This window comes from Echeneis naucrates, chromosome 13 (assembly GCF_900963305.1).
Source record: "Echeneis naucrates chromosome 13, fEcheNa1.1, whole genome shotgun sequence".
Classification (NCBI taxonomy): domain Eukaryota; kingdom Metazoa; phylum Chordata; class Actinopteri; order Carangiformes; family Echeneidae; genus Echeneis; species Echeneis naucrates.
The window spans coordinates 24,770,818-24,797,619 of record NC_042523.1 but is presented as its reverse complement, the minus strand read 5'-3'; the positions used below and the strand labels follow the sequence as shown (position 1 = coordinate 24,797,619).

The 26,802-nt window shown below is 46.5% G+C and overlaps 1 protein-coding gene across 1 annotated transcript in view; it reads right to left on the bottom strand.

Annotated features, from left to right (window-relative positions):
* The window catches only part of bcas3 (BCAS3 microtubule associated cell migration factor), a 226,006-nt gene that overhangs the window by 130,529 nt on the left and 68,675 nt on the right, over window positions 1–26,802 (bottom strand). The window contains exons 16-22 of the mRNA XM_029518420.1: window positions 24,651–24,801; window positions 12,068–12,192; window positions 11,812–11,977; window positions 11,639–11,736; window positions 5,606–5,706; window positions 3,039–3,235; window positions 2,801–2,898 (exon numbers count right to left, since the gene is read on the bottom strand). Coding sequence (XP_029374280.1) covers window positions 2,801–2,898; window positions 3,039–3,235; window positions 5,606–5,706; window positions 11,639–11,736; window positions 11,812–11,977; window positions 12,068–12,192; window positions 24,651–24,801 — 936 coding nt within the window. The remainder of the gene's footprint in view (window positions 1–2,800; window positions 2,899–3,038; window positions 3,236–5,605; window positions 5,707–11,638; window positions 11,737–11,811; window positions 11,978–12,067; window positions 12,193–24,650; window positions 24,802–26,802) is intronic.

Here is a 26,802-nt window from a genome sequence, read left to right as displayed (position 1 = left end):
AACAGCTTCTTATTGATCCTTCTTGTTGCAGATGGAGGAAGTCAAAGAGCAGCGTTGGTGTTAGACTCCTCATAGAGAAAATTAAGCTGACTCAAAAAACATGACTGTGATCATCCCACAGTGTGTGTGTGTGTGTGTGTGTCACCTCAGACGGCGTCCCGTCACTTCGGGGGGGGGGGGGCAGAGATAACGGAGTGTATGGGCTGAGATAAGCTGCAGCAGACACTGGGGAGACTGACTGACTGTAAGTGAGTCACTGCAGCAGCTTCACACAGGAAACACGAGTCGGCCTTCCAGACTCTGCTGCTGGTCCACCTGGAGGACCGGACAGCAGGTCTGGATGGACCGGGTTCATCTCTGAATCCTCATCCTGTGACGGTGAATTTAGGCTCCTCCTCCTCTAATGGAGGATTGGGGGCGCATCGTCAGATGGAGGACAGAGCAGGTCAGATCCAAATGGGCTTTCTACGGGTCACGGAGGGGTGACACTTGGTCACATAAAAATGTCATTTACCATTATTTATTATTATGAAGTGCAAATATTTTGTTCTCCAAATGTATCACTGAATTTCATGTTTCAACTTTTATGCATTTTATCCATTTCACTAAATATCAGGACATATATTGAAACTGATTCCAGACATTATTCCTAGTTTTAGTGTAACTGACTCATTTTAAAATCTGTTATTATCTCACATGATATTTATAATGTTAGAGATACAAACTGACCACAGATCAGTCTGATCAGACTTATTCAGCTTTCCTTATAAATATGAAAACTCATATTGGCGAGTTGTGCCACACACAGGCCTGCTCCTCAGAGAATGAGACAGAGGTGATGTGTGTGATAAGAGGCGGCGCCATGGCAGCGGCAGGACACAACACTGCGCACGCACACACACACAGGCCCTGATAAGCATCACCTCCATCCCACGGCCAGCCTCCGCTCTCCTGAGCACACAGAGGACACTGGAGACAGAGGAGCCTCAGACAGGAGAGTGAAGGTCAGAGGCTCATTTCACAGGTGAGAGTGAAGATACAGGTAAAGACTGAACACGGCGGTTAAAAACAATAAAACAGACGACTTCAAACCAAAGGATGCTGAAAGGCTCATTCTCACATTTGGAAACCTCACAATCATGCTCTGAAACTGATTTAAAAATATATAGGAAGTGTGCCAAGAAATCAACATTATACAAATATAATAGATACAAAAATATATGTCTGGAAAGGTGTTTTAATTTCCCATGAAGGGAGTTAAAACAGGCTATAATTCATTTTCTGATTTATTTTTTCTCATCCTTCATTAATCTTTTAAATACAGTTAAAAAAATATTGAGTATGCCATGTTTTTGAACGAAGCTGCACTGAAATGTGTTTAAGATCCCATGAATGAGGAAAAAGAGAATAAACCAGTTTCACTGCTTCTCTCTTTCTGTGACGATGAAATGTAAACTATTTAACATTATTAGTAATAAAAAAAAAATTGTGACAGATGTATAAAGAATACTTTATATGTCTGACAGTTCCATCACAACTCACACTTTTTGTTTTAACACTTACAGATTAAAATTAAGATTCTTATTTCATTTTCTAACTGTATCATTAATCAATCTTTCAAAAAGAAAAAGAAAATTAGATGAATTAGCTGCACGTTTATTTTTTAGATATAATCTGTCTGACGCTCTTCAGGTGGCCTTCAGGTAGAATATTAGACACCAACACATCTATAAATGTGAGGAGGGAAGCGTGATAAAAAACAAGTTGAGGTCAGATCATATCTATGTGCATCTGTTTACAGTCATGTGCTGGTATGTGTTGCTGACACTATCAGACACGTCAAAGTATTTGAACACACCTTTTGGTGACACGAGCGGCACATATTTGCCGACACCTGAGGCAAAAGGCGGGAGCTGCTCTGTGAGTGCCGATCAGATGAGCGACGTCCGTCACAAGACGCAGCAGGTAGATAAAGCTGCAGACGCCACAGTTGCCGCTCTATCTCTCACGCCAGACAAAAGGCAACAGGATATAAGGTCACGCAATAAGTGACAATTCTTTCGCCTGAATCAGACGCACACACAAACAAACAAAAATCACAAAACTCGTGTCACAGCAGCACGAGTGTGAGAGCTCGGGACATATTTTAAAGAGAGAATCCACTCGTCTGCGTGTGATTGGATAAAACAGATTATACCATCAAATCCTGTCTGAGGGATGATCCACCTTTTAGGCCTCAGACAGCAGAGAAGGAGTCACACAATCAGGGCACGCAAGCAACAACAAAGGGGATGCAACACAACGATGGCTAAAAGTCTGATAATCCACTCATGTGGGATTGTGGAGGAATTCTCGTCATTTTGCTGCCATTTCTGTCAGAGAGCAGGTGAAGAAGGACGAGCCGGACGATCAGTAACTCATTTTTAAATTTACCATCCAACGTGTTTAACCCTTTTAAGCTCGTGTTAACTTCGTATCAACTCCAGAACAACCCAAAAACTTTGTGTGTATCACGTAGAACATCACAGATGGAGAACAACAAGGAATCAACCACACAACTGGTTTTGGCCCGAGATGGAACAACAGTAATAATCATAAACATTTTACTTCCACCTTAAATCAAAGTGTTGAATATTTAACATTCAGCACAAAGTCAGTGCCAAAACTGAACTCAACTGACAGCGCTGATGGAAGAGACCAGAATAAAGACGATTCAGTGAAGAAGACTGAACTGCATGAGGATGAAATGAAGAATAACAGCAGAAGAAGGAGATATAAAAACAGAGCTATAGTTTCCTACCAGTTCCTGCGTCCATGATGTTGGACTGTCCTCGACGGTCGGCCACCAGTCCGGAAGAGCCGGGCATGCTGACGGGCTCCGAGCGAACAGGCTGGATCCTGAACGCACAGAAGACCGTCATCAGAAATACACGAGCCACAGTGTCCGGCCTCTGACTTCAGTCAGACAGGACCTGGACCGGGAACGAGGGGGAATCTAAGGCTGTTTGATGAATATTGTTCTGACCAAACACTTCTACCTGAGGCTGTGCAGGTCCAGGTCATCAGTGTCAAAGTCCAGGAGGGGCTGTGGGACGTCAGCGGGGCCGTGCGACTGAAGCACCGAGGACGAGGAGGAGATGACCGTGGTCTGGCCTGAAGGGTGGATAGTCTTGAACTGAAACTGGGGGCCCATCCAGAGGCGCCGGTGGGGCCCCGTATGGGTGACGATCTCCACCTGAGAACACAAACACACAGGCATCAAACACAACAGGCCAAGACAGAACCTTTGGTACTGCAGGGATCTGGTTAGAAACCCAAGAACAGTCATGGCAGAGCCACAGGGATCAAAGGTGAAGGGTCGGGGTGATCTGTATCAGGAGGCGATCGCCTTTTTGTGCCTCGAACTTCATTTTAAAAAGCTGAAACTGAAAAACAAAACGTGTTGTCCTTGTGGTGACACACACAAAACAAAGACGCATCACGCAGCACTCTTTAAAAATGAATCAGCTGTTAGTAAATTACAACGCCTCAGTTGCTGTCAGCTGATTGGACGCCGTGATTTGTGCCGACACTCAGACACGCCCTGTGAGGCCCAGATGAACTCAGTTATGTGACGTCTAACTAAAAGCCTGCTCTGCTCGGGCACCACTCAGAGTCTGAGGACGATGTCAGCTCTCGTCAGTTGGTGGGGGGCTCTCCTTACTCCTTCCTGGGGGGTTAATGGAAGTGTGACAAAAGCACCAGTGTGGCGGTGAGGAGGAGGAGGTGAGGCCTGCTGGGACGTTCAGATGGAGCTGCCATGGCAGGCGGTCCACAGGCGCTCCACCTGAGTGGCACTAAAGTAGGATGGGAGAGGACAGCGGGGGGGGGCTCATAAACATCGTACTATTACTGCCTCTTCTGTTCTCCGTCTCCTCTTTGCCTTGAATTAACCCACGAACCATCTCCTGCCTCTGACTCTCCCACGTTAACTCCGACTTCTTCAGCTCCCTGCAGCACTTAGCACGTCTCCTAATGTCTCACCATTCACATTTCATTATCCTTACTGTGTCCACGGCCGTCTCTCAGCTCTGATCTCACAGTCTCCAGGTGCTGAGCTCACACTCCTCTGTGTGTTTTGACACATGGACTTGGATATATACAGTCAGTCTTTGCAATTCATCTCAAATTGATAAAATTAACATTGAAAGACTGAAATCTTGCGCCTGGAACCATTAGAGTTAATTTTCCATTTTCCAGCAACAGAAAAACTGTCAGCATGGCCAAATGATTTGGTGTAAACACACCTGTCACCTGATCAGGTGCTGTCAAGTAGCTCCGCCTCCTCTGATTTTGGTGGGAAAAGCTGTACTTTTCATTCTGAATTATTACTCATCATCAGTTTGTTGGTCATTCTTTGGGGGACAGCAGCATCACATTGTGGGTGATGAGACTGGAGCAAAGCTTTTCAGCCCAGAATGACCTGAAGTAAACAGGCAGGATGAGGACGGAGAGACCTGAAGACAGCAGCTCTCATATCCTCTCAGACCGGACGGAGACAAACTGACGCTGCATCTGCTGGCAAAGAGGCAGCTCTGAATTCATCGTCTGAGGAGAAATTTCAGTTCAACGCAAATGTGCAAAAAGAGATGAAGTGGGAGTCGATTCTGAAGCCACCGTATGTTATCCATCACAGCTGTGCAAATTAGGCCACAGAAGGAAGGAGGATTGTCACTTTGTGTGTGTGTGTGTGTGTGTGTGTGTTTTTGTCAGTTAACACCATCAATGTCACGCCCAGCCGCAGAGCTGAACAGCTGTCTGGCTGCAGGATGAAGGTCCAGATGTTACAGTCCAGCATCAAGCCCCCCCCCAGTCTCGTCAAACAGAGCCGGTGACGTGCTGCCTCAGATTATGTTTCTGAAGTGACGACAGTCAGCGCTGCCCCAAAAAGACGTCCTGCTGATCTAAACCTGCTGCTGGTTTCACCACAGAAAATACCTCAAACGAACCACGTGGTCTCAATCCTGATCCAGACCAGACCACCTTCTGCTGGACTGGGGTCCATCCAGGACTCCCTGACTGTCCACAGCTCTGACAGCTTTCTGTCAGAACCAACATGAACTTCTTCAGCAGCTCTCCTGGTCCTGGTCCCTGCAGACCCGACTCTGCTCCTCATCAGTGTGTTTCTTCTCAAACTTCTTCACACTGGACCGTTTTAATCACCTGCTGCCTGAGAGCTCTATTCCTCAGATATTTTCCTGACAGTAGAAATACTCCAGTGAACACATCAGTCCTGCTCGGTCAGGAAGTCACCAAAGATCCAGGTTAGTGCAACGGATAGTTTTGCTGCTGGCAAACTATCATGGCAGATATGAACCACAGCCTGGGCAGCTAAGTGAGCTGCATTTTAACCGATCAATTATGCATGCGGTGGAATTATTGATGGTAAAAATGTAGCAGGTTACCTGCCGGCACCAGAGATGAGTGCTGAGGGTTAACCAACCTGAAAGCTTCCTGTGCGTCGAACTTTTTACAACTCAGATTATCAGTTTCTGATTTATGCCGGGTCCAATGGAACTGGCTGACTCAAACTGTCGCTGTGATGTAATGGCGGTCTCTTTCTTACCTGAGACAGCCACTCCTCGTCCTCCTGGCCGCTGTGGTCCGACGCCAGGCTGTCTGATGACTCGTGACGCGTGATCGGGCCTGGGCTTCCTGGAGGCATCGCTGAGAAAACACACAGACACATACACACATTTAGGAACGCTCAGTTGCCAATATTTTGCGTTGGTGTCTGATATCATCACGAAGTGCAAAATCCCTCCTGATTATAAACTGTGACATTAATGGCGATCAGGCAGGAAATCAGACAGGGTGGTGAATCACACTTGATCAGCTGTTTACAGAAACGGGCCAGTGAAGGAAAACGATAAGTGAGAAACAGTTTATGAGAGCAAAGTTTTCACTGACAGCTGCATGTCAACAGATTCTAAAATCAAACACAACAGATTCACATTCAATGCTAAAAATATCCCCTGTTGGTCTTTTTATCACGAGAGCGGACCAGTGTGTGTGCTACAGAGACACTCAGAGACACGTGGGGCTCAGGCAAGGAGAACGAAGCCGAACGTGTAGAATCTCCTCCTCGAGGATGAAGTTGGTTTAAGACAGAGGCAGCTAATAAACTTGTCAAGTCCACATCTGGAGGACAGGAGGGGCTCCTGTCCTCACACACACACACACACACAGAGCTACAGATGTGCCAGGTGTCCGTACACTCCTGCTTAAGATTGTTCTCACAGAAATAAATCAGCACATTTCTTCCACCTGCTCCGGCTCCTTACTGGTGTGTTGTTTTGTTTTGAAAAGGTAAAAATGTTTAAATAAATAACTCCTCTTCTTAATATTAAAATTATACTGAAGAAGAACTGATTAACTGTTGTAGCGTGACATCAACTCAGATTTTCTTCTTTAAGTTGTCACCAAGTTTCCACACATTCCTCTCTCAGCTCATTAAATATGTGACTCCATTCAGACTTCAAACTTCATTCGTGAGTTAAAGCACTAAAATCAGAGCTTGTTTCTGTGTGGCGGCTTAGTGTGATAATAATAATTATGAATCACGTTAAATAATAACAATAATGTTCCTGAAATGTCTCCTGGTGTTTTTAATGACAGACTGGTTGATTTGTAGATGAATGTTGTGCTTCCTTCTTCTGCTGACGGAGATTTCTGTTAGTTTGTGTGAACTGACCCAAACTAACAAGAGGACGAGCGAGCTTGAGTTAAAGTCAGAGAGAGAGAGAGGGAGGTAGGATTTCTCATGTCCCTTTCAAATGGGAGAGAAAAACAAAGCCAGTGCTGTGTTACTTATTAAACAACCCCCCCTCCACCCCCCAGCCAACACCAGCACCACTAACTGCACTCCTGCTGCCTCCCAGTGTCTCTCGGCCTCCCTCTCCCTTCTTGCTCTCTGACCCTGGGGGCCAATAGCTGTTCCCTAATTAATTATTGATGTTCTGGAGCAGTTGGTGGACTGGCTGGATCAGGTTTCCGGCGGGGGGGGGGGGGGGGGGGGGGGGGGGGGGGGGGGGGCTTTCAGTGGCCGGAGCTGTGGCCGGGCTCCAGCGTGGGGAGCGAGTGGTCATCTCCACGGGCCAGCAGAGACACAACCCTCTGTGTGTGTGTGTGTGTGTGTGTGTGTGTTAGTGTACATGTCAGGAGCCAGACTGACCCCAGCAGTTACAGTCATATCTGTTGTTTTAGTGTCCGGCCAGTAGCCCCCCCACCCCCCCACCCCAGCTCGGCTTTTACAACGCTCATTACTGGCTCTTAAGAGAAACAACGTCGATGCAATTTCACAGACAGCACATTTTTTTAAGTGCAAACTTATTGCGATGCACTCAAGAGGAGTCTGAATGTTTGAAGGACGAACGGCCTCTAAACAAACAACAGGATCCTAACTGAGTCCGCCCGACGTCTTCGTCCTCTTCAGGACAAACTGGACTGATCACACATTCTATCGCCATTCTGCTGCAGCTGTTGGTGTTTCATTTAAAAATAAAATTAGAGGGAACTTAATAACCTAACCTCTAAATTTCAGGAACGAATCAAACTAAGTGTAACATAAATCTAGAAATATAAAATATAAAGTGGACGAGATGTATGATTGTAGTTTTATTCTTGATATAAAATATATGAGCAGTCCAATAAAATAATCAGTAATTATTCTGATTATTAGAATTTATTGAAATACAAATGTCAAACTTTTTCTGGTTTCCTTCTTTTTAGCTGTGCAGCTGGTTTTTTATGTTCAGACTGTAGACTGATAATTTTATAATGAGTCAGTAAATATGACTTAAATGAATCTCAACGTGTTTGAATAAATTACACAAATCAAGAAGAAGAGAAAGTGTGCTGACTGGTATTTTTATAAATTTATTTATTTAACCTTTATTTGTCTTAATTTTTTATGTATTTCTTTATTTAATCATCAGACAATATACAGGATTTTGATAGTATTAATGTTAAAATATCGCTCCATTTACAATTTAATGGAATGTTTTATCAATTGTTTTTGATGAATCTGTATCACGATATAAAAATAGATTAATTTGTGCATGGTTAATTGCTATTTGCTTTTTGTTTATTTAGTTTTCCCTTTTATTAATTTTCTGAAGAGTCCAAGCAGTGATAATCACTTAAAAAAATATAACAAGCTTTAACTTCTTTCCAGCAGCGGCAGAAAAAATAAGAATAAAAAACTGATAATTCAGAAAATGTGATTTTGAGCTGGTTCATAAAAATAAAAGCCTCGACTGAATAAATCAATGGGCTGTAGTTTGTTTTGTGTCTTTTATGACCGTCCTGATGATTACACACCAACACATCAGCAGAGCAACAATCTTCCCTCCAGCGCCCAGAACAGAGTCGTCTGTGTCACAGTCTTTACTGACTGTGGAGAGAGTGTGTTGTGTTGCGTTGCGTTGCGCTGCGCTGTGTTGAAGGCCGGTAGGCGGTGGCCTGTTAGTCAGAGCAGTGAAGCAGGGAGTCAGAACAAGAACAAAGGCTGCCCAGGTATTGATGTGGCCCAGCCTCCTGGGGCCTGGGGCCAGGGGCCGGACTGGCCGATCTGCAGCCTCAGATAAGGACTAACGGTCTGATGGAGCTGCAGAGATGACTGCTGGGCCGGCGGGGGACAGCCGTCTGGTCTGGGCTTCATTTGTGTTTTTTACAGATTCATTTTGCCGGTCTTTTATTTCCACTCTCTCGACTTCGACCTGTCGCGCTCGATCTCGACCGCCCCACCGGTCTCTGCTCTCACGTTCCTCTCCTGAGTAGCGCTCTGGCAGATCGGAGCTGGCACGCCGTCAGGCCGGGAGAACTTTGTCATTATATATCATTCAAGGTGTATTTGAGTGACAGTTGCTTCTTTTGCGCAGTGCAACGCTGACCCCATCCTTTCTCTGCCCCTCTTTGATTACTGACCCGGTCATGGCGCCGCGGTTTCTCTTTACCAAACGCCTAACGCTCCAAAGCCTTCACCGCGGCCCTGCTCTCAGAGCAATTAGATCTATTGACGAGGCAACTGTGGCCGGTCTGTCATGGGCCTCAGGGTCCCAAGAGAGCGGCCAACTCAGCCAGTCAGTCAGTCAGTCTCCACAATTAGCACATTATATGACAGGTAGGAGGAGGGGGGGGCAATTGGGGGCTGCCAAAAAGCATAGCTGCCATTGCTGCCATCGGCAGGCTCAAAGGAGTTGGCCAGAAACCCCGATGGTAAATTATTCACTGGTTTGCTTCAGAGCAGCTCTGCAGTGAGAGAAGAGGTGTCAGGAAAAATGCTGCGAATAGCCAGGTACAACCCCCCCCCCAAAAAAAACGTCTGAATAAAGAGCCTGAATGTTGCTAATGAGGGTGTGAAAACCTCCCATTCATCAAAGTGAGCAGCGTGTTATGATAAGGATTAGAGGAGCCGCTCCATTATGACCCGGCTCTGACACCTCTGGCTGGAAGAAAAAGGGCCCATTCACACACTAATGGGATCCTGTGATCCTGCCTCGCCCACAGAGGATTCCCCGAACGCTCAGACTTTGGCTCCACGCCGCTCTTACGAAGCCAGATCGTACTACAGCATCTCCTCTGTTGGTGAGTGCATTGTGTGCTGCGTCTCCTCCCCCCTTATCTCTCACAGAGCGGCGCTGTGCGTTGCCGTCCTCTGCAGGGCTGAGTGCTGCCAAAAGCTGCTACAGATGGACAGGTGGAGATAGTGACCATGAAGTGGCGCCACCGCTGCCTTTTATCATCCCTTCCTGGAGGCTCCGGTCTGGCCTGACCCCGGCCCTTCCTCTCCCCTTCCTACTCCTTTCCCTGCATGCTGCATTTTTAATCAGCCTGGGTCATCCAATATAGAGCCTCGAGACCGGAGACCATGACCTGTCAATCAGGCGCTGCCACCTCTTCGCCTTGCACCACCTTCGCTGTGCCGATCACTGAAGACGCTTCTCTCCCTCCTTCTTCCACTCTTTCTGTTTCCTGTCTAATAATAAGATTTTCATGTGATTAGCTGTATCAGCAATGTAAATTAGACCAAGATAGCACAATTTGTTCTGCCAGTACGGACTGTCTTTTCAGTTTCCTCTGCAGCACCCTGATCTTTCTGCTCGGCGAGATGCGGCCGGACGGGCGGCGTGCAGCTCCTATGTAATTCATCCTAAGGTCAAATCGACTCTCTCTCCTGGATCACTTCTCAGCTGTGGTGCCAAGCCCTGGAGGGCCGGCGAGTAGCGGGGAGGGCGTGCTGAGAAACAGGATGTGGAGCGTCGCAGAGATGGAAGGTGGCACTCCAAGAGCAGCCCGGTTGGCGGCGGCAGTGGTGAGTAGGCTGCTGGGCCCAGAAGGCAAATGGCAGGAGCCCAAGGAGTGGGTGGAGCTGAGCAATTATGTTTATGGCGTCTTGATCTTGCATCAGTTCACACTGGGCTGATTTGGGGAACAAAAGGACGCGGCGACGCTATCTGGCTTTCCTTAATTGGGTATAAATGTTAATGCAACGAATCTCCTCTCATTATGCAGCCAGTTCTTTTGCCTCGGTTGGCAGAGGGAGTGGTGGAAAAGGCCGATGCCCGTTCCGGTCACTACGACGCGTCCTCATCGCTCTGACACTACGAGAGACCATTAGCACTAATTTGAGAAAATATCCTACCAGTTAGACCTGGAGCGCTGCAGAAGTCAACAGAGACGACTGCAGGGATTAGGCTAAACACAACTACCAAAAGCCCCAGAGCACCCGCAAGAGCTAATTACAGATTTTTGTGTGTTTATAATTACGGAGTGGACTCAAAGCGGCCTGTTCCAGGGGGTGGATTGATTCCGTGGGTGGCCATCCGTGTGCACTCCGTGCTTTCACGAATTGGCCTTTCACGGCGACCTAAAGTGGACTTGTTATTGAATTAGAGGGCGTTTAGGGTGTCAGCTAATTGGTTCGTGTGTGGCATCTTGTAGCATCGTGCTAGCGTGTCCTGGAGCAGGTGTGGAAGGCGTCCAGCACAGAACGGACTCAAAGTGGGAGAAGCAGGAATAGAAACATCTTCCCGCTCAGTGTTTAAGGACAGAAATGTTCCGGCTGCTGAGTGAACACATCCCGTCTCAGCATGTGGCAGCAATAAGAGGCTGAGCAGCTTTCAACATGGCCAAGATGGAGAATCAGCGGGGAACAGAGGTCACTGCCTCGACTAATAATGCATACAGGACGCACAGAAAACATACATGTGCAACCAAAACATACAGAGACTTGGATTTTATGATGCATCCATTGTGTAAACACACACTGCATGAGGCCCGAGCAGTGAGATCTTTAAAGTCCTGATCAACCAATTTTTAGCATTGAGGTAAAAAAAAAACAAAAAACACAAGTTTGGAGATCCTGTGTTTCCTGTACTTCTCATACATCACCAGGATATTTTGAAATTTAAAAGGGAAATCAGCCAATTTCCTGATTCTGTGTCTGAATTTTTGTCTGCTAATCGTTTTAAATCTTTTTAAACACAAATTCATCAGATTCTGACGATGAACACGTTCAACAGGATTCAGTGTGCATTTTCCCGTCTTCATTCATGTGATGCTTGTTTAACACAAACACAGAACGCAGAGCTCTTACCAGCCAGAAGATACTGATGATACTGCACCAGGTCTGAGGCCAACACCAAGGGGTGGTTGGAGTTGAACGGCGGCTGCAGCTCGTTCCACTGCGGCGTCCTGAGAAGAAAAGCAGGTCTGAGACTTCCTGTAATGGAGACTCTTTTTATCTGGATGGATTCAGCATGGCGTTACCTGGCCAGAGTCCAGCAGGCCCTCGGGCAGGTGCTGAGCTCCAAAGGTGTGTCGTCGCTGATCTTTTGGGCGGTGCTAATCGGTCGAGGCTCCAGGACGTGCTCCACCAAATTACCGTAGCAACTGATGATGTACAGTGAGTCGACAACCGACTGCCTGGACTGGTCTGTGAGGAGGAAGAGAGAGGAGGAAGTGATGAAAATACTGTTTCAGCCGCAGCTAAAGGTGAGCAGGCTGAGACCGAGCGGGATCGAACCTTTGTCCCTCTTCATGTTGGGGTTGGTGAGGAACCAGGAGCGGGATGAGGCGAAGACGGTGGCCACGCAGAACTCTCCTCCGCTGGACTTGCTCGGGGAGATCTGAGGAGGCGGCTTAGCTTTGCTTCAAGAGGGAAGAGAGTGACAACATGAGATAAAGCAAAACCCGCCCTGCAGCGTGGGGGTGTCCCAAAGGTGCTCCTTTAGTACTGAAGACCACAGACAGACAGAGACTCTGTTTGTCAGCATTACCATCACTTTTCTACCTTTGAATTTGCAGTACAGGCCTTTACAGCTGTTTGTACACAAGAGTTCAAATTCTAATGAAGGAAAAAAACCAAAATCTGGTTGAGAAGCAGAATCCCAGGAACACCTTTGGAGAAGAGCACATAAAGACTACAGCAGCAACATCTGAGAACAACAAACATGCAACGAGCTCAGCGAGGGGGGAACTGAAATGCCTGCAAATAAAACAAACACCTCAGCAGCAGAAAATGAGAAAATTAACTTTGCACTGGCACAAATGTAGATGCATGAAATATTCAAGAGGAAAATAATCACAATCTGTCCAGAACTCAAAAGAAAAACGTGCACCGTCTTCCTGCCTTGACAGGAAGGTGCAGAGTCCTCAGGTCGAAAGCCACGGCTCACAGGAACGCACAGAACGAAGAAGCTCCATGTTCGAGTCTGCACATTTTCACTTCCCTCTGATATCAGTGGCACACCTGTTCCTCCATATGCCAAAAAACAATAACCCTCACATCACATTGGATCCACATGATCGAAGGACCTTTTCAACAATCCAGCTCCTCGCTGCAGTGACGTCCGAGCCGCCTTTCCCTGCCGCCTGGCTTCGGCCACGGGAGAAAATTTATTAGAAGTTATTGGAATTTTCAGCATGGCAGGATTTTTTGAGAGGAAGCGGACAGAGAGAGTTTTCAGCTGCAATAGGGCTCCCCATATGGTACTGATCAGAAAACAGTAGCGAGGTCTGGTATATTGTCTGGCCTTATAACCAGCCTGGACAGTAAAATGTGGTTACAGCAGATCAAGTATGAGGTAGGCTCCAGGTTTGAAGACCCGCGGATGTGTCCCGCACTCCCCGAGGGCTGTTTAACCTCGACCTTCAGAAACCACAATTGGTCTGAAAGCAACTGACTCACTTCTGTCTACACTGAATACAGAGCTGGACGCTTTTCCAACTGTGTTTCCAGTTTGGGAAGCTTCTGATACAGAACCCTCTACAGGTGGTTTACATTGATGTGGAACAAACGCAAACAACACACACAAGTAAAAACGTAACACACAACAGGGAAACAGCTTGTGCCATCTACAGGCAGGTAATCAGAGTTAGGACCCCATTTCTTTTTCTTCCATAGCTCCTTTTTGTGTGTGAGGCATGATGGGAAATGTTCCAGACATCACTAACTCTGAGGGCAAAAAGGAAACTGCAGATTTTTGACTTGGACGACACAGTCGACTTGTTTCAGAGAGAAAATAAATACAAGGAATTTTCCTCAAATCTTCAAAAGCCAACGTTTGGTGTTTTTAGAGGGACTTGTGGTTTTAAAACACTCACACACAGTATTTCTCATCAATAACATTCCAGACTGACTCAGTGAAGGTGACGGGACGGCCGTTCACACGAAGGTTTTACTCCGGTGACAATGGCGACAAGCGACGTGTGCTGCTTTTGTTGTCGAATGTGCAAAAGCAAAACATGAAACCAAATTAACAGGTGACCGAAAGGAGCACATGGCCCGACGGTCCGTGAGGACGGAAGGAGGGGCGTCACAACAAGTGTCATCTGAGTTTTGCCTGTAAGATGCAGCGCTGACACTGTGCTGTTACTTTCCCAACAAACATCTGTCGACTGCTGCGACCTTACCACGTTCAGGTTCGCTGCGTTTCCTTGGCGCTTTCATAATGTCGAAAAGATTTACGACAGAGAAATTTTGTCCTCCTCGCCTGCCCAGAAATCCATCCACAAGCAACAAGCAGAATTTATGACAGCTTCACAGCTTTTCTGAAACTCACAGAAACTTCTCTTTTAGGTTAAAACAGCCATCTGCCTCATTTCATTTCATTCATCATCCAACTCAGCTGATTTTGGAGCCCTCCCCCACCCCCGTCCACGCCCCTCCCCGGTTTTCACCAGTGACAGTGTGCAAACAGTTGTGGAATTATCTGTGGACATCACCCCAAACCAGAAACTTGCCCCCCCATCCACCTTCAGGCTCTCAGCGCCTCATAAATTACTCAGGGGAGGAGGGAGGTGTCAGGAAAAAGGAGAATCTAAAGGTGTTGTTGTGTAGCTCGTATTTATTAGTGCTGGTTGGGGGGAAAAGGCTGAATGGACAAACATCCACACTGAGAAGAAGAGGCAGATAAACGCTCACTCAGGATATTTCCTTGTCTGCTCTTCAATGCTCATCCTCGGGCCCATTTGTCTGTCAGTGTGTCCACAAGATAAAGCATTTAACAAACAGGTACAGTTAGCTATTCTCCAGCTGCAGGAGAGTTTCCTCTGCTGCGAATGGCCCCCTCCCGCCCTTTCCTGGGCCAGAGACGGTGAATTGAAAAGAAAGAGACATAAAACATGTAAAGTATGTGCACTCTTTAGGCTTTCAAGCCCCCTGCTGGGGTCCTTTACAGTATAACTGGCTGCAAGCACATGTCATAGGACGGGAATGTTTATGGGTCAGGAAAAGAAACAGTATTCCCGACTTTAGAGATCTGCAAAGTCTAAGTTCTTCATCTGTGAGGTGTTTAATTGCCCCAAACCCCGGTTCCCTCTCTCCTGCTGTTGGAAAATATGTTAAATCCTCAAAGCTTCTCTGTGGTTCACTGGTTTCAATAACCCAAGAAAACACAAATCCCATTTGAGAGCGAGCTGATGTTGGTTTTTGAGGGTGCTGAGGAATATACCACACAGCGACGCAGGCCGCGTCCTGGAAGATATTCTAACCTCCTCATAAGTCTCCGTGTTGACTTTGGAGCGTTCGAAGAAGACCAGAAACAAATCGAAGGAACAACATCGTTTAAAGCCGACAGATTTCCTTGAAGGGAGGACGATGAATCGGCCAAAACACAACTTTATAGATTAAGATTTGGAGCCATTAAGGAAATGACCTCACTCACTTTATATCCCGTCCAGAAGTCTGTGGCCAGTTTTTGTTTTTCACTCTTCTTCAGATATATACATGTGTGAAATGAACACTTACGGCCTGGACCGTATATATGGTGCCATAATCCGGCTCGCAGCAAAAGCAGCTGTATGCTCGAGCTGATGAGCCGGGCCTCCTAAGAGGCTGGTGGTTGCCAACAGCAACGGGAGATCACAGCTCGCCGCTCGTCTCCTCCGGGCGCAGCGACCGCTGAAGTTTATTCATATGTGTTTTAAATCATCAGCTCCCTCTTGATCTCACTTGAAGTGGCTTAAAAGTGTTGAGGTTTCCACCCTCACGATAGGAGGCACAGCTCCAGCAGACGAGGGCCTGATTCTGGAGGGCGGGGGGCAACTAGTTTTTGCAGCTTTTGCAGCAGCCTATTGTGGGAGAGCGAGTTGGCAAATGGGACCATGCTACAAAAAAATGTAACCTAATATCAATAAATTATGAAACATAAATACACTAACAGGGAACTCAGAGCGGGGGGGCGGGGGCGATGTCACTGCAAAGGCAAAGCTCTTTTTTTTCTCCCTCCCTCGTTCCTTTTGTGCTATTGCCTTTTAGCAGGAGTGGAATCCATTTTCTTTGCAACTTTAATTCACTGAAAAGACTACTCACATGTCATTTCCACTTTTAATTTAACAAATGAGGACTCTTGACTGAGCTAATAGCTTTTCCTCAAGGGCATAATTCAATCTGTGACATCAACCATCAAAGTCCCTTCGCATTACTACGTCCAGGGCTAACGTGAGGCGCCTCCGAGGGGGGATGGAGGTCAAGTGGCAGCTTCCATTTATTTCCAGGGCCCTCACAGTAAACAAATATGACCGGCCTCGCTTCGGCCAGGCCGGTGACAAAGAGCTGGCCGGCTGTTACTGTGCTGACTCTGATCCACACGGATCATTCATATCGGACACACAGCTGCATCAGGACTGAGAGCAAGAAGCAGAGAGGATGTATCTGACCACTGTGAGCAGCGGGCATCAGACCTCCAAGGTGAAAGGGACGTTTGGTATTTCTACAATGATCCTAATTATCAGGAGCACGTTTCTAAACTCTCAGAGCTCCGCTTGTCAAAGCTCACGTCTCAACTGCAGAAACAACACAAGTCTAACTGGTTCAAATTGGAGTGGAAAGAAGTTATTGTGAGAGTCCAGGTTCTGACGCTAATGATGTGTACCTTTGAAACGTATACGCATGGAAATCACTAGGGCCCAAGATTAGGCAGGAGGTGGACGAAGACAGAAAGAAAAAAAAAGGCTTCAATTAAAAAGTATGAGTGACTGCCCACAACAAAAGATGTAACCCAAGACTTAGGGAAGGCACCACATGCTATTCATTTCTCAAGTAAATGGAGTCAACGGGGAGGAGAAAAGTTCCCTCCGCTGAGCCACTCGGTCTTTTAAAAGCCTGGAAGCGTCGGATTCCACGAGATGCTGAGTGACGGGAGACGTGACTTCAGCTCCAACGGCCCGTTCTTTGGTTTGGAGACAAAAAGAGCTGAAATTAAAAAGTGAATGACTTCCTGACTCTTGTTTTCCCTCCTCATTCAGTCTGACAGACGTCAGCCTGTTGGGGAGCGTCACGTCCGGGACGGCTGTGTCTGTTTAATAGACCGGTTAACGTCTTCGTGATCGAAAGACAATCCAGATTTGGGGTTGAAAAGGAAAAATTCAAAAATGTAACTTCACTAAACTTAAAGTAACGCTGATCTGCTGTGCTTTCTCTTTCTCTGTTTACAGTTCAGATATCTCAGTCTCCTTCCTGAACGGACCATCTGCCCCCCGAAGGCCTCCGTCCTTTCATTCAGATTAAAAATAAACTGACAATGTTTCTTCATCAGACATTTTGTGATGATCAGTTCCAAACAAAGACAATCCAGCAAAACCATCTCAGCAGGACTGAGTCAAGAGGTCACTTTACTATTTTTCAATGATCAAATATTAAACCTTATTAAACCTTTCAAGAACTGACACTTCAGCAGTTCCGCAGAGTTCAGCTGGTTTAACTCTAAAGAACAACTCTATTTTCACCTCCAACTATTCTGAAGTTCTGAACTGTCCAATCAAATCGAGCTGAAAGACTCAAGCTTCATCTCTATTTGTAGATATTAACTACTGCAGCTTTTCACCTTCAGTTCCCGTCGAGAGGAGAGACAGTTCTTTACCCGCAGAGTCAGACACGGCTCATATTAGGACCAGAATATGGACACTGCGTGCAAACACACATCTGACAAATTTTTTAAAAAGATGAAACCAAAGTGGGTTTAAGGAAAATCTGAACAACATGTGTTTTACACAAAGGCGTTATTCTTGGAAAAACATCATGGAGGGTCTGAAACAACTGGAAAACAGAGATGTCATTTTTTCATGGGTGGCTCAAAGGAACCACATGGAGAGCAAAGAAGAAGAGCTACAGCTCTGTGTCCACCGGACCGAAGGCCTCTTTAGAAAGCCGGCAGTCATTTTATTTTACCACATCTACAAATACAAATAAATAAAAGTACTTGAACAGAAGAAAACAAACAAATAAATGCAAAAGAAAGAAAGAGAGAAAATATGGAAGTCCTTTGTGGCTGCACAGACTCTGCTGTGCTGAGACAGAAGAGGAGGGTGAGTGTACAGTTGCATGCTGCTGAGGGGAGAAGCAAAACTCACCATGGAGTTTTAATGGCAAAACATCCTGCCCCAAAGAGGTAGGGTCTTCATGGGAGGGTGGAGGAAGGGGTGGGGGTGGGGAGGTGGAGGGGGTTGGATACAGAGATAGACGGAAAAACCATTATTAAACTCGCACACTTGAGCAAACACACTTTTCACATTACATCCTCTCTGACGTGTCCCGTTCGAGATGGATCTGAAAACCTGCAGGACGGCGACTCCATGATTCATCGGCTCCGGGCCCTCCGTAAAGTGTGATTCCATATATTTTGCAGATGGAGCATGTCCACAGACTTTCTTCAGACATCTATCATGATTTTTTTTTTTTTTTGCCCCCCACCCCTCCCTTCACTTTAAAGGCAGCGGGTACATGTGTAGAAACATGTTGGCCTGAAACCGGCCGTGACAAACGATGAGAAACTGTTGTGATTGTTGAGATTGAGAAAGAGTAAGAAGAGTTTATCCAATTTGTTTAACAACCAGGGACACCAGTCAAACTAACAGCACTCAGGCGTTGTTGAGACGAGGAGTTGTGTGTTTGCGTGCAACTGTTTTGTGTGTGTGTATTTATGACTAGGCATTGTCTTGTGAATGTGTGTGTTCGGGTGTATTTCTGTCTCTGCGTGTCTCTGCTGTTTATAAGACATTAGGAGTGGGAGTGTGTTCCTGTGTTTATTCTGCATGTCCAGAGATAGTGACAGAGCTCCGTAAACAGTTTACAGTAAATAAGCCTTTTCCCTACAGCAATAAAGGTCCGATGAGACTGAACTCTGTCCCCCGCCGGCCAACCTCCCCCGGTCATGAAAAAACAGAGTCCCTGGCCAAACAAAGCACTCCGCAGCACTTCTTTATTTTATCGCTTTTTGCTGCATCCGTCCGGCCCTCCCAGCGATAGCACACTGTCTCCAATTAGTCTTGGTACAGCGATGTGTAGAACAGTGTTCCTCGGAGAGACGAGGGGGTTGTGCTGCAGTGGTGCTGATGTGGGGGGGGGCAGGGAACAGTTTTGCCCTAGAATGTCTCACTCCTGGAGCGCGAGTTGACAAATGAACATGCTGGTTTGGTGTAATGGAGGCTGCTGGCAAACTGCAGAGGGAGGTGAGCGGTCTCTTTCAGCCCTGCTGGGCCCCTACTCTGGGCCCCCAGCTGGGTAAATGGATGGACACCAATGGAAGCCGGATGGATAAATAAGAGGAGGGGGTGGGGGGTCTCTGAGGTCGGAGCAAAGGCTAAGTAAGCTTTGGGGGTTCACTAGCTGTGACTTTAAACTCAGTTTCTTTTAACTTGTTGTTGACTGAGTTTGTTAAACTTCTTCAGAGCTCTTATTCCTCCTCAAACAGAATCAGCTGATCTGATTCAGTCCGACTCTCTGACTCCTTCTGTGTGTTTATCCGTCCATTCTCATCCTCCATCTTTGATAGTGACATCTATAGTCACGTCTCTACATCAGACGCTCCTATTGGCTCCGGTGGGTGATGTCACAGCCAATCAGAGAGTCTGTGGATCAGTCCTGTCTGTTTCTCATCTCAGTGAGAAGTCAATCAGAGTTATGTAACTTTAACCCTCCAACTGTCTGCACGGCCCTTCTCTGGTCCTCATGTTACACAAATGCTACTTTTCAACTGGATGACAAAATGCTCCTCCAGCAGCTGCTGCCGTTTGTACGGCCGGCTGTCAGGAGCTCACATCAGATGAAGTATCTGAAGTATCAGCTCCTGCTGAGCTGTGTTCTTAGGACTGCTGGTCACACGGTGTGACCACGTAGATTAACGGTCGTACTCGTACGGTCCTGATTCTGCACCCACGTGAGTCGGATCTGTGGATGCAGCCGGCATCCGGACTTCCTGTCTGGTAAAAATATTGACCAACATGCAGCAGGCTCAACAAACATTCTGCGGTCGGTGAGGAAGAATTTTTGGCGTCCCTACGATCTGGGATTTGAACCTTAGACCTTTGTTTCCTGTCAAGCTTCTTCTGTTTAGCTTCATCTGCCAAAGGCCAAGAAGATCTCTATCTGCTGACAGTTGGGAGTCACTACCAGAAAACAGTCCAGGACGGTGATCAATGATGCAAATCATCTTCACCACCAGGAATATCAAAGACCAGATATTATTCTGGTTTGGTCTTTTTAAGGTTGCTGTTTGTTGACGGCTTCAGCACGCGAGGAGACGTGATAGAAACAGGACTAAAAGGTGACTTTGTCTGAACTTAACAGCTGCTAATGCTCGTTATTTAGCTACAGCAAAAAATTACAAACAACACACAGCACACCAAAAACATCCAATGTCCCTCATCGACTGTAAAAATCTAATAATATTATCTTATCTTTATATTTGTACTTTATTCAAATATTTGATTGTGACATTTATGAGTTTCTTTTGATTGGACCGTCCATGAATTTCCTCACAGATGGATTAATGAAGCATTATCTTATCTTTATCTTCCATTTGAAAAGGACACAGATGACGTGTTTTGCTTTGAAGAATAATTTACTGTAATAAGTGCAAGTGTTCACAAATCAAAGCGGCTGGCTTAGTTTTCATTATAGCATAATTGCTGCAAACCATATGAAGTTGCAGTACAAATAAAAATGTCAAAATTCGACACAGCTTGGTATAAAACACAATAATGAGGTCATGCTGGGAAAACCATTCATCATTTTGAGCTGACGGCAGCACGGAGAAAAGGCCCGAACCAGGAAGTTCGACGGAGGAGAGTCCCCACTGGTCGGCGGCGTGTCGGGAAGCACGAGTTAAACGTGGGTCACTGGAATAAAAGGGGCGGGCAGGGGGGATACGATGGGAGAGGGCGAGCCGCTGAGAGGAGAAGAGCGAGTGTAGTCGACCTGTGAGGCGACCCCACTCCCAGGGCAACATCATTCACACATTTATCTCTTCACCCGTTGGCCCTAATAGCTGCTCCGCCTGGGCTATTAACCGGGAGGGAAGTGAGGTTTAGCTTTGCGGCCATGTGGCGCTGGGCGCTGCATTCTTAAAGCCCCTTTCTGCAGCTTTGGGTCTGAGTGACAATGGCTCTTACGTTCGTATTACAGTAATCTGATGGCACATCTGCGGCAGGTCACCGGGTCTTCCGCTATTTGTCTTTCTCATTACCTCTCCTACGCTCCAGCTGCATTTGCTCACAAAATGCCATCAGAGGGATTTTGGTCAGCACCGGCGTTTTGTTTTCTGTGTGACAATCTTTCCATTTGGATTGAACTCGGACTGTGAGTAGATGGGATGAGTGTGCAACAGTTTGTCCGCTTGCAAATCCCAAATTTGAGGCTGACGGTCATTTCGACAAGTTAAATCTATCCGTGCAGAGTGGCGACTTTACTGAACCTTCCTCTCAATCTTTTTTCACAGATTAAAGTCTGACCGTGACGTTTCACCACCAGATAATCATTCGGGTTTTATGGCGTTCTTTAATTCATCTCCGTCCAACTGTTGGTCAACAACAATGTCTCCCAGGAGACTTTGAGGACTAGCAGGAGTTTGGCTGAGCTCCTTCACTCCCTGTCCTGGCCTCCAGTGGGGGGGGTTATCAGGCGGATGCTGAGCCACATCCGAGTCTACCTCCCTGCTCTGACAGAGGAAAACACCAAAATCTAAATGGAGAGGGGGGCAGGCTGTGTGTGTGTGTTAGTTTGTGGGGGGGCTCTGCTTGAACTGACTGAGGTTTTCTTTGATGTTTAAACTCTGAGGCCTCTGAAGACAAACAGCAGCACATTTTGCACACTGGTGGTCCAGAGCTGCTCTGAGGTCTGTGAAGGCATCCCTGCACTCAGCCTGGTCGCACAAATTAGGTAAAAGCTCCATCAGAGTGTGTATAGGTGTGTGTGTGTGTGTGTGTGTGTGTGTGTGTGTGTGTGTAACGGCACAGTGCACACAATGTCAGTCTGGTAGGGAATTTAGATCAAGCAGCTGGTGTGTTGCTGTGCTGCCCTGCCAACAGGGATCTGCTCACACAGGTGTAAATACAGCTGCTGGATGCTCTTCTCACACACACAGACACACACAGACACACACAGAAACACACAGACACACACATAGAGCAATGGCTGGCTGCAGAGACAGACAGATGGTGCCTGGGCACTCCTGTGCATCTATAGCGTGAAAGCATTCAATATCAACCTCCCCCCTCCCACTCTGGGGGGCAAACCTGCTGCCTCACCCCACATGTGTGTTTTTATTGTGTGTGTGCGTGCATACAGGAGCAGGCCGCACAGCTGCATGTCCTGTTGCATTAAAGCTGGCGTCGCCTCTGGACTGGACAAGCGGCGGAGCGAAGCGGCCAGCAGGCCAGACGTCGACCTGCGGAGCTGCTGCAGCTGTTCAGGAGGTCTGAGGTGCCATCCCATAATACCTCCCTGTCAGAAGGTTTTTCATTTGTTCTCCCTTGCTCTGATACTTCGTGTCCCCCAATCGATGGAAATGGACCAGACCTTTGTCGCCGTGGTTACAATAACAACAACAACAACAAACATCTGGTGAAGGGCTGAAATCTACTCAGTCAGATTTAGAGAAACATCCAAAAGTTTGTCCTGAAGAATGGTGGACACTGGTCGCCATGGTTACGACAATGGGATGGTGCTTAGTAAATAATAATAATAATAATAATAATAATAATAAAAAACAGGAAGGAGGTCAGTGGAGACTTTATCTGTGTCCTGGTTCAGGGTGTCATCCTTCAGAGTCCCAGTCTGAGTGTCCAGACTGGATCATTTCCCAAGATTCATTGTGTCTCTGATGAAAATAATGTGGCGGCAAAAAAAAAAAAAACACCAGCAGAGTGCCGGTGACCAAACTGTTAAACATCAGTGTTGGGTTTCACCAAACGGACCGCTGAAACCTGGACCGCAAATCCTCAGGAAGTCCCTACACAGTCGACCAGACCTCCATAGGCCAGGTCCTCTGAAGGATCCAAACCCCAAACAGCATTCATTGTCACATAACGGCGTCAGACAGAGGTCACCTGACCATAAAACCAGAACAGACGACATGAAGGACGATCCATCAGATGTGAATTAATCCACCGTTGAAAGAAGTTCCTGCAGCTCCAGTTAGAATATTAAGAATAATAATCAGATTGAAAAGAGTATTGACGAAAACTAAACTAAACTGATTTATTTGGAACAAACTGGTGGTGGTTGTTGTTGTTATTCCCTCCCTGACATAAAAATATTAGAAACATCTTTGTGACTAATTCAGATTCAGAGATTCAGTGGGGGCCGTTAGAGAAATACTAATACATTCATTTATTTGACTATGAAGTTTAAAAATTCAGGATGAACTTCATTTTTACTCCCCAATTTAAAAAGAAAAACTTTTATATTTCACTGACTGAAAAGTTGAAAGATGCTGCACACGACAGCAGAAATAGAACTAAAGAAAGAAAACATGAACAACTGATTATTTTACACAAATACAACAAGAGTGTGTCTGACAGATTTCTGATCAGATCAGGCTCAAATCCGTCTCATTTATTTTGAGAGGCCTCTGCATGGTGTGACGTTAAATATTACAACTGCAAAACCAGGTGCAAACCACCAGGACCAGGACATCATCATAAATATACCAAAGCAGGAATAACAAAGTTTACAAGCCAAATTGTCACCTTAATGATTTGGAAATTGGCCTGATGTTTACTTTGACCACAGGACCAGGTCTCTATTTTCATCCTCAAAGCTGACTTATCAAATATCACGGGGAAATAAATCCCTCGCCATCTGCTTGAATCATTATAGCATTTCCCATTCAAACAGGGCATGAAAATTACATTTAAATGAAAATATTAAAATCTCTCCATATTTGTGGAGCCACCTGTACTGTATGTAAATACACTTAGCTAAAGGCCTGTAGTTACTGATGGTCTTAAAACTACATCATTTCAATGTATGGCCAACATCCAAGTGAGAAAAACAAAGAGACAGACAGAGACAGAGGTCAGAGGTCAGGGACAGAGGACAGAGGACAGACAGAGAGCGGCAGAAGACAGGGACAGAGACAGAGGACAGAGGACAGACAGAGAGCGGCAGAAGAAAGAGACAGAGGATAGGGACAGAGACAGAGATCAGACAGAAGACAGAGGACAGAGGACAGACAGAGAGCGACAGAAGACAGAGACAGAGGCCAGAGGTCAGGGACAGAGAGAGAGTGACAGAAGACAGAGACAGAGACAGAGACAGAAGACAGAGACAGAGGCCAGAGGTCAGACAGAGGACAGAGACAGCTGAGCTTTTGTCTCAAAGCCCAACAGGTACACGCTGCATTTAATGCCCCATAAATCCGATTGATTGATTATTTTTGGCACCAGCTGATGATGCGAAGTGGCCGCCGGTGTTTTGCTTCATCAGTTTATGCAAAAATGGTGGTGGCCTGAGACAAAAGACGTCCGAGAGCATCGGATGGACGTGTGAGTGTGGACGCCAAGCAGTGTTTTCACAGTCGGACTGATGGACAACGGCAGAAAATCAGACACTGAATTCAAGCTTCGATTTCCCTCGACTACCAACAAAATGTAAATCCAAGGAGACGGAGATTAACCCTTCACCACCCAAACCTGCCTTTTATTTAATTAACTGACTGATTAGATGTGTGTTCGTTTGTCAACAGCTCCTGGTGGAAAAAGGGGGGCCGTTTATGATGATAACAGCAACAAGGAGGTGGACATTTAAAATAAGATTGTATCTATTTGCTCTTCACTCCCTCCGCTCTGAGTCATTTCTTTGAAACACAGGTGGAGGTGTTACCTACCCGGATCGTTTGGTGATGGTTCCCAGAGTCATCGGCTGCTTGATCTGGGCCAAAGGCAGCACCACGGTGAGGCTGGGCAGCGGAGACAGCCGCGGGTTCCCCATGTTGTTGTTGGTGAAGTTGTTGTACAAATCCTGGTTGCTCAGTTTGGCTGAAAACACACAGACAGACACACACACGATTATTCTTCATCGAAGTCTTTCCAGTGAATAGTGCCTGATGTTCCCCAGAGAGAAGACGAATTTGCTGTCTTATGGCGTATTGGTGCCACAAAACGTCCTGCAATAACACACAATAAACAAAAAGATGTTGGGGGTTCTCATCGTCAAGGTCTTGATACGATACAGAGTGAATGTGAAGTCATTTGGATGAACTTCCTGTGTCCAGTAGGTGGCGCTCTAACGCCGACTCATTATTAACACAGTCGTGCTCACAGCGGGACGCTGGACCTGACTGGACTCTGTATGCTGGAGTCGTGAAGACTTCCTTTTTATGGCGAAGCATCAAAACTCGCATTTTGATCATTTTATGTCTTTGTGGTCTTGAGACGATGACCTGAAAGCTGTAGGAGGAGTTTGTTAAAGAACGGGGCTAGAAATGGCCAAAATCAGCTAAAAATCACAAAATGGCTGACGTCCTGTTAGAGTGAGGGTTTGTGCACCAATTTTCCTGAATTTACACCAATCCTGAGTGAGGGCCAGCTCATGACGTACACTTCTACGCCCGATGAAATAAGATTTCACACAGTCCTGACATGCTGTGAAAGGAATCTCAGAATCTTCCTGCCACTGAACCTGAAGGAAAAACACAGTTAGTTTAGCTTTTATTTGTTGGCTTTTGGGATGTTTACGCTGCATTTATTCCAGTTCAACAGAGCCCCGTTTACCTCTATTGTCCGGGCTCAGACCTCAGAGAGGCCTATTTCTGAACCCAGAAATAATAATAATGAGAAACTTTGCTTCCAAACAGGAGAAAAAAAATGTGTGTTAATACAAAGAGGAAACATAAACATTTAACTCTGGGGGAATAGAAATGTGGATAATAAAACAAATATGTTTGCAATCCACTGACAACGGCCACAATAAAAAATGGATCCTGCTAATTCAACGGCAGGCCGACTAAAATTCCAAGTTCAAGTGCTTTCAAAAGAAATAAAGAGCAAACCTGTGCATGCCCCACAAAACACTCCTCTGAATGTTTTCCTTCTTTCATTTGTTGCCTTAATAGATGAGTGACAGCCGCGTAACATAAAGGAATGAAAAGGAGGGGGGGGGCGCCGGGACAAAGAAAACAAGGCGCACATCAAAGGTTACAATGGCGGCGGAGGAGGAGAGCGGCCCGTCATTATTTGGAAGGAGCGATCAAGAGGAGGCTGAATGCGAGCGGAAAGAGACGGCTGAGTGTTTTGGTCCAGTCTGTTAGATCATTAACGTGGAGCTCTGAGTTTCATTAGTCCTGCCAAACCTCGGCTTTGTGGTCCGTCTCTTAGGCCTCTGCAGGCCAACAATGCCGCGTGACCTTCGGGGGCGTGGTGATGGGGGGTGGGGGGCATTACACAAACCTGTCCTTTATTTCCTTCTGCTCGTCTCTTGTCGGACCAACAGACGTCTCTCCTGAAAGCCCTCCACCCCGAGAGCTCGGCCAGCCGCCTTTTGTGCAGACGGAGAATAAAAAAATAAAACACTCTGTACAGGAAGCAGCCTGAAAGACTGTAATGGTGCTTCAGGCTTCCATGAGTGAGGGGGGGGTGAGAAGTGAAGATAGGGGTGTCGCTGAATTTGACATCTTCAGCTCAACTTTATTTATACAGCACCTTCATTACAAAAACGCAGCTCCCAAAAGTTCCCATCAGCCCGAGTGTGGACGGTGGAACAGGTGTGACCGGACCGAGATCATCACTGTTGACCAGACGGTCACATCGTGCTGTCACTCAGGGGCCGGGGGGGCCAAACTGTCAACCCCCAGACGGCGAAGACGAGTTGGTGTGAAACGTGTCGGAGCTCACGTCCCGGCAGAAAACGATACGTGACGAGACAGAACTGATGTCTGAGCCGTTTGTAGTGAGTGCGTGTTTGTGTCAACGCGCTCTTGATGGACGGCCGACGTGAAAAACAGTACGAGGAGGAAGGGCGGGGGTGGCATCGATCACTGA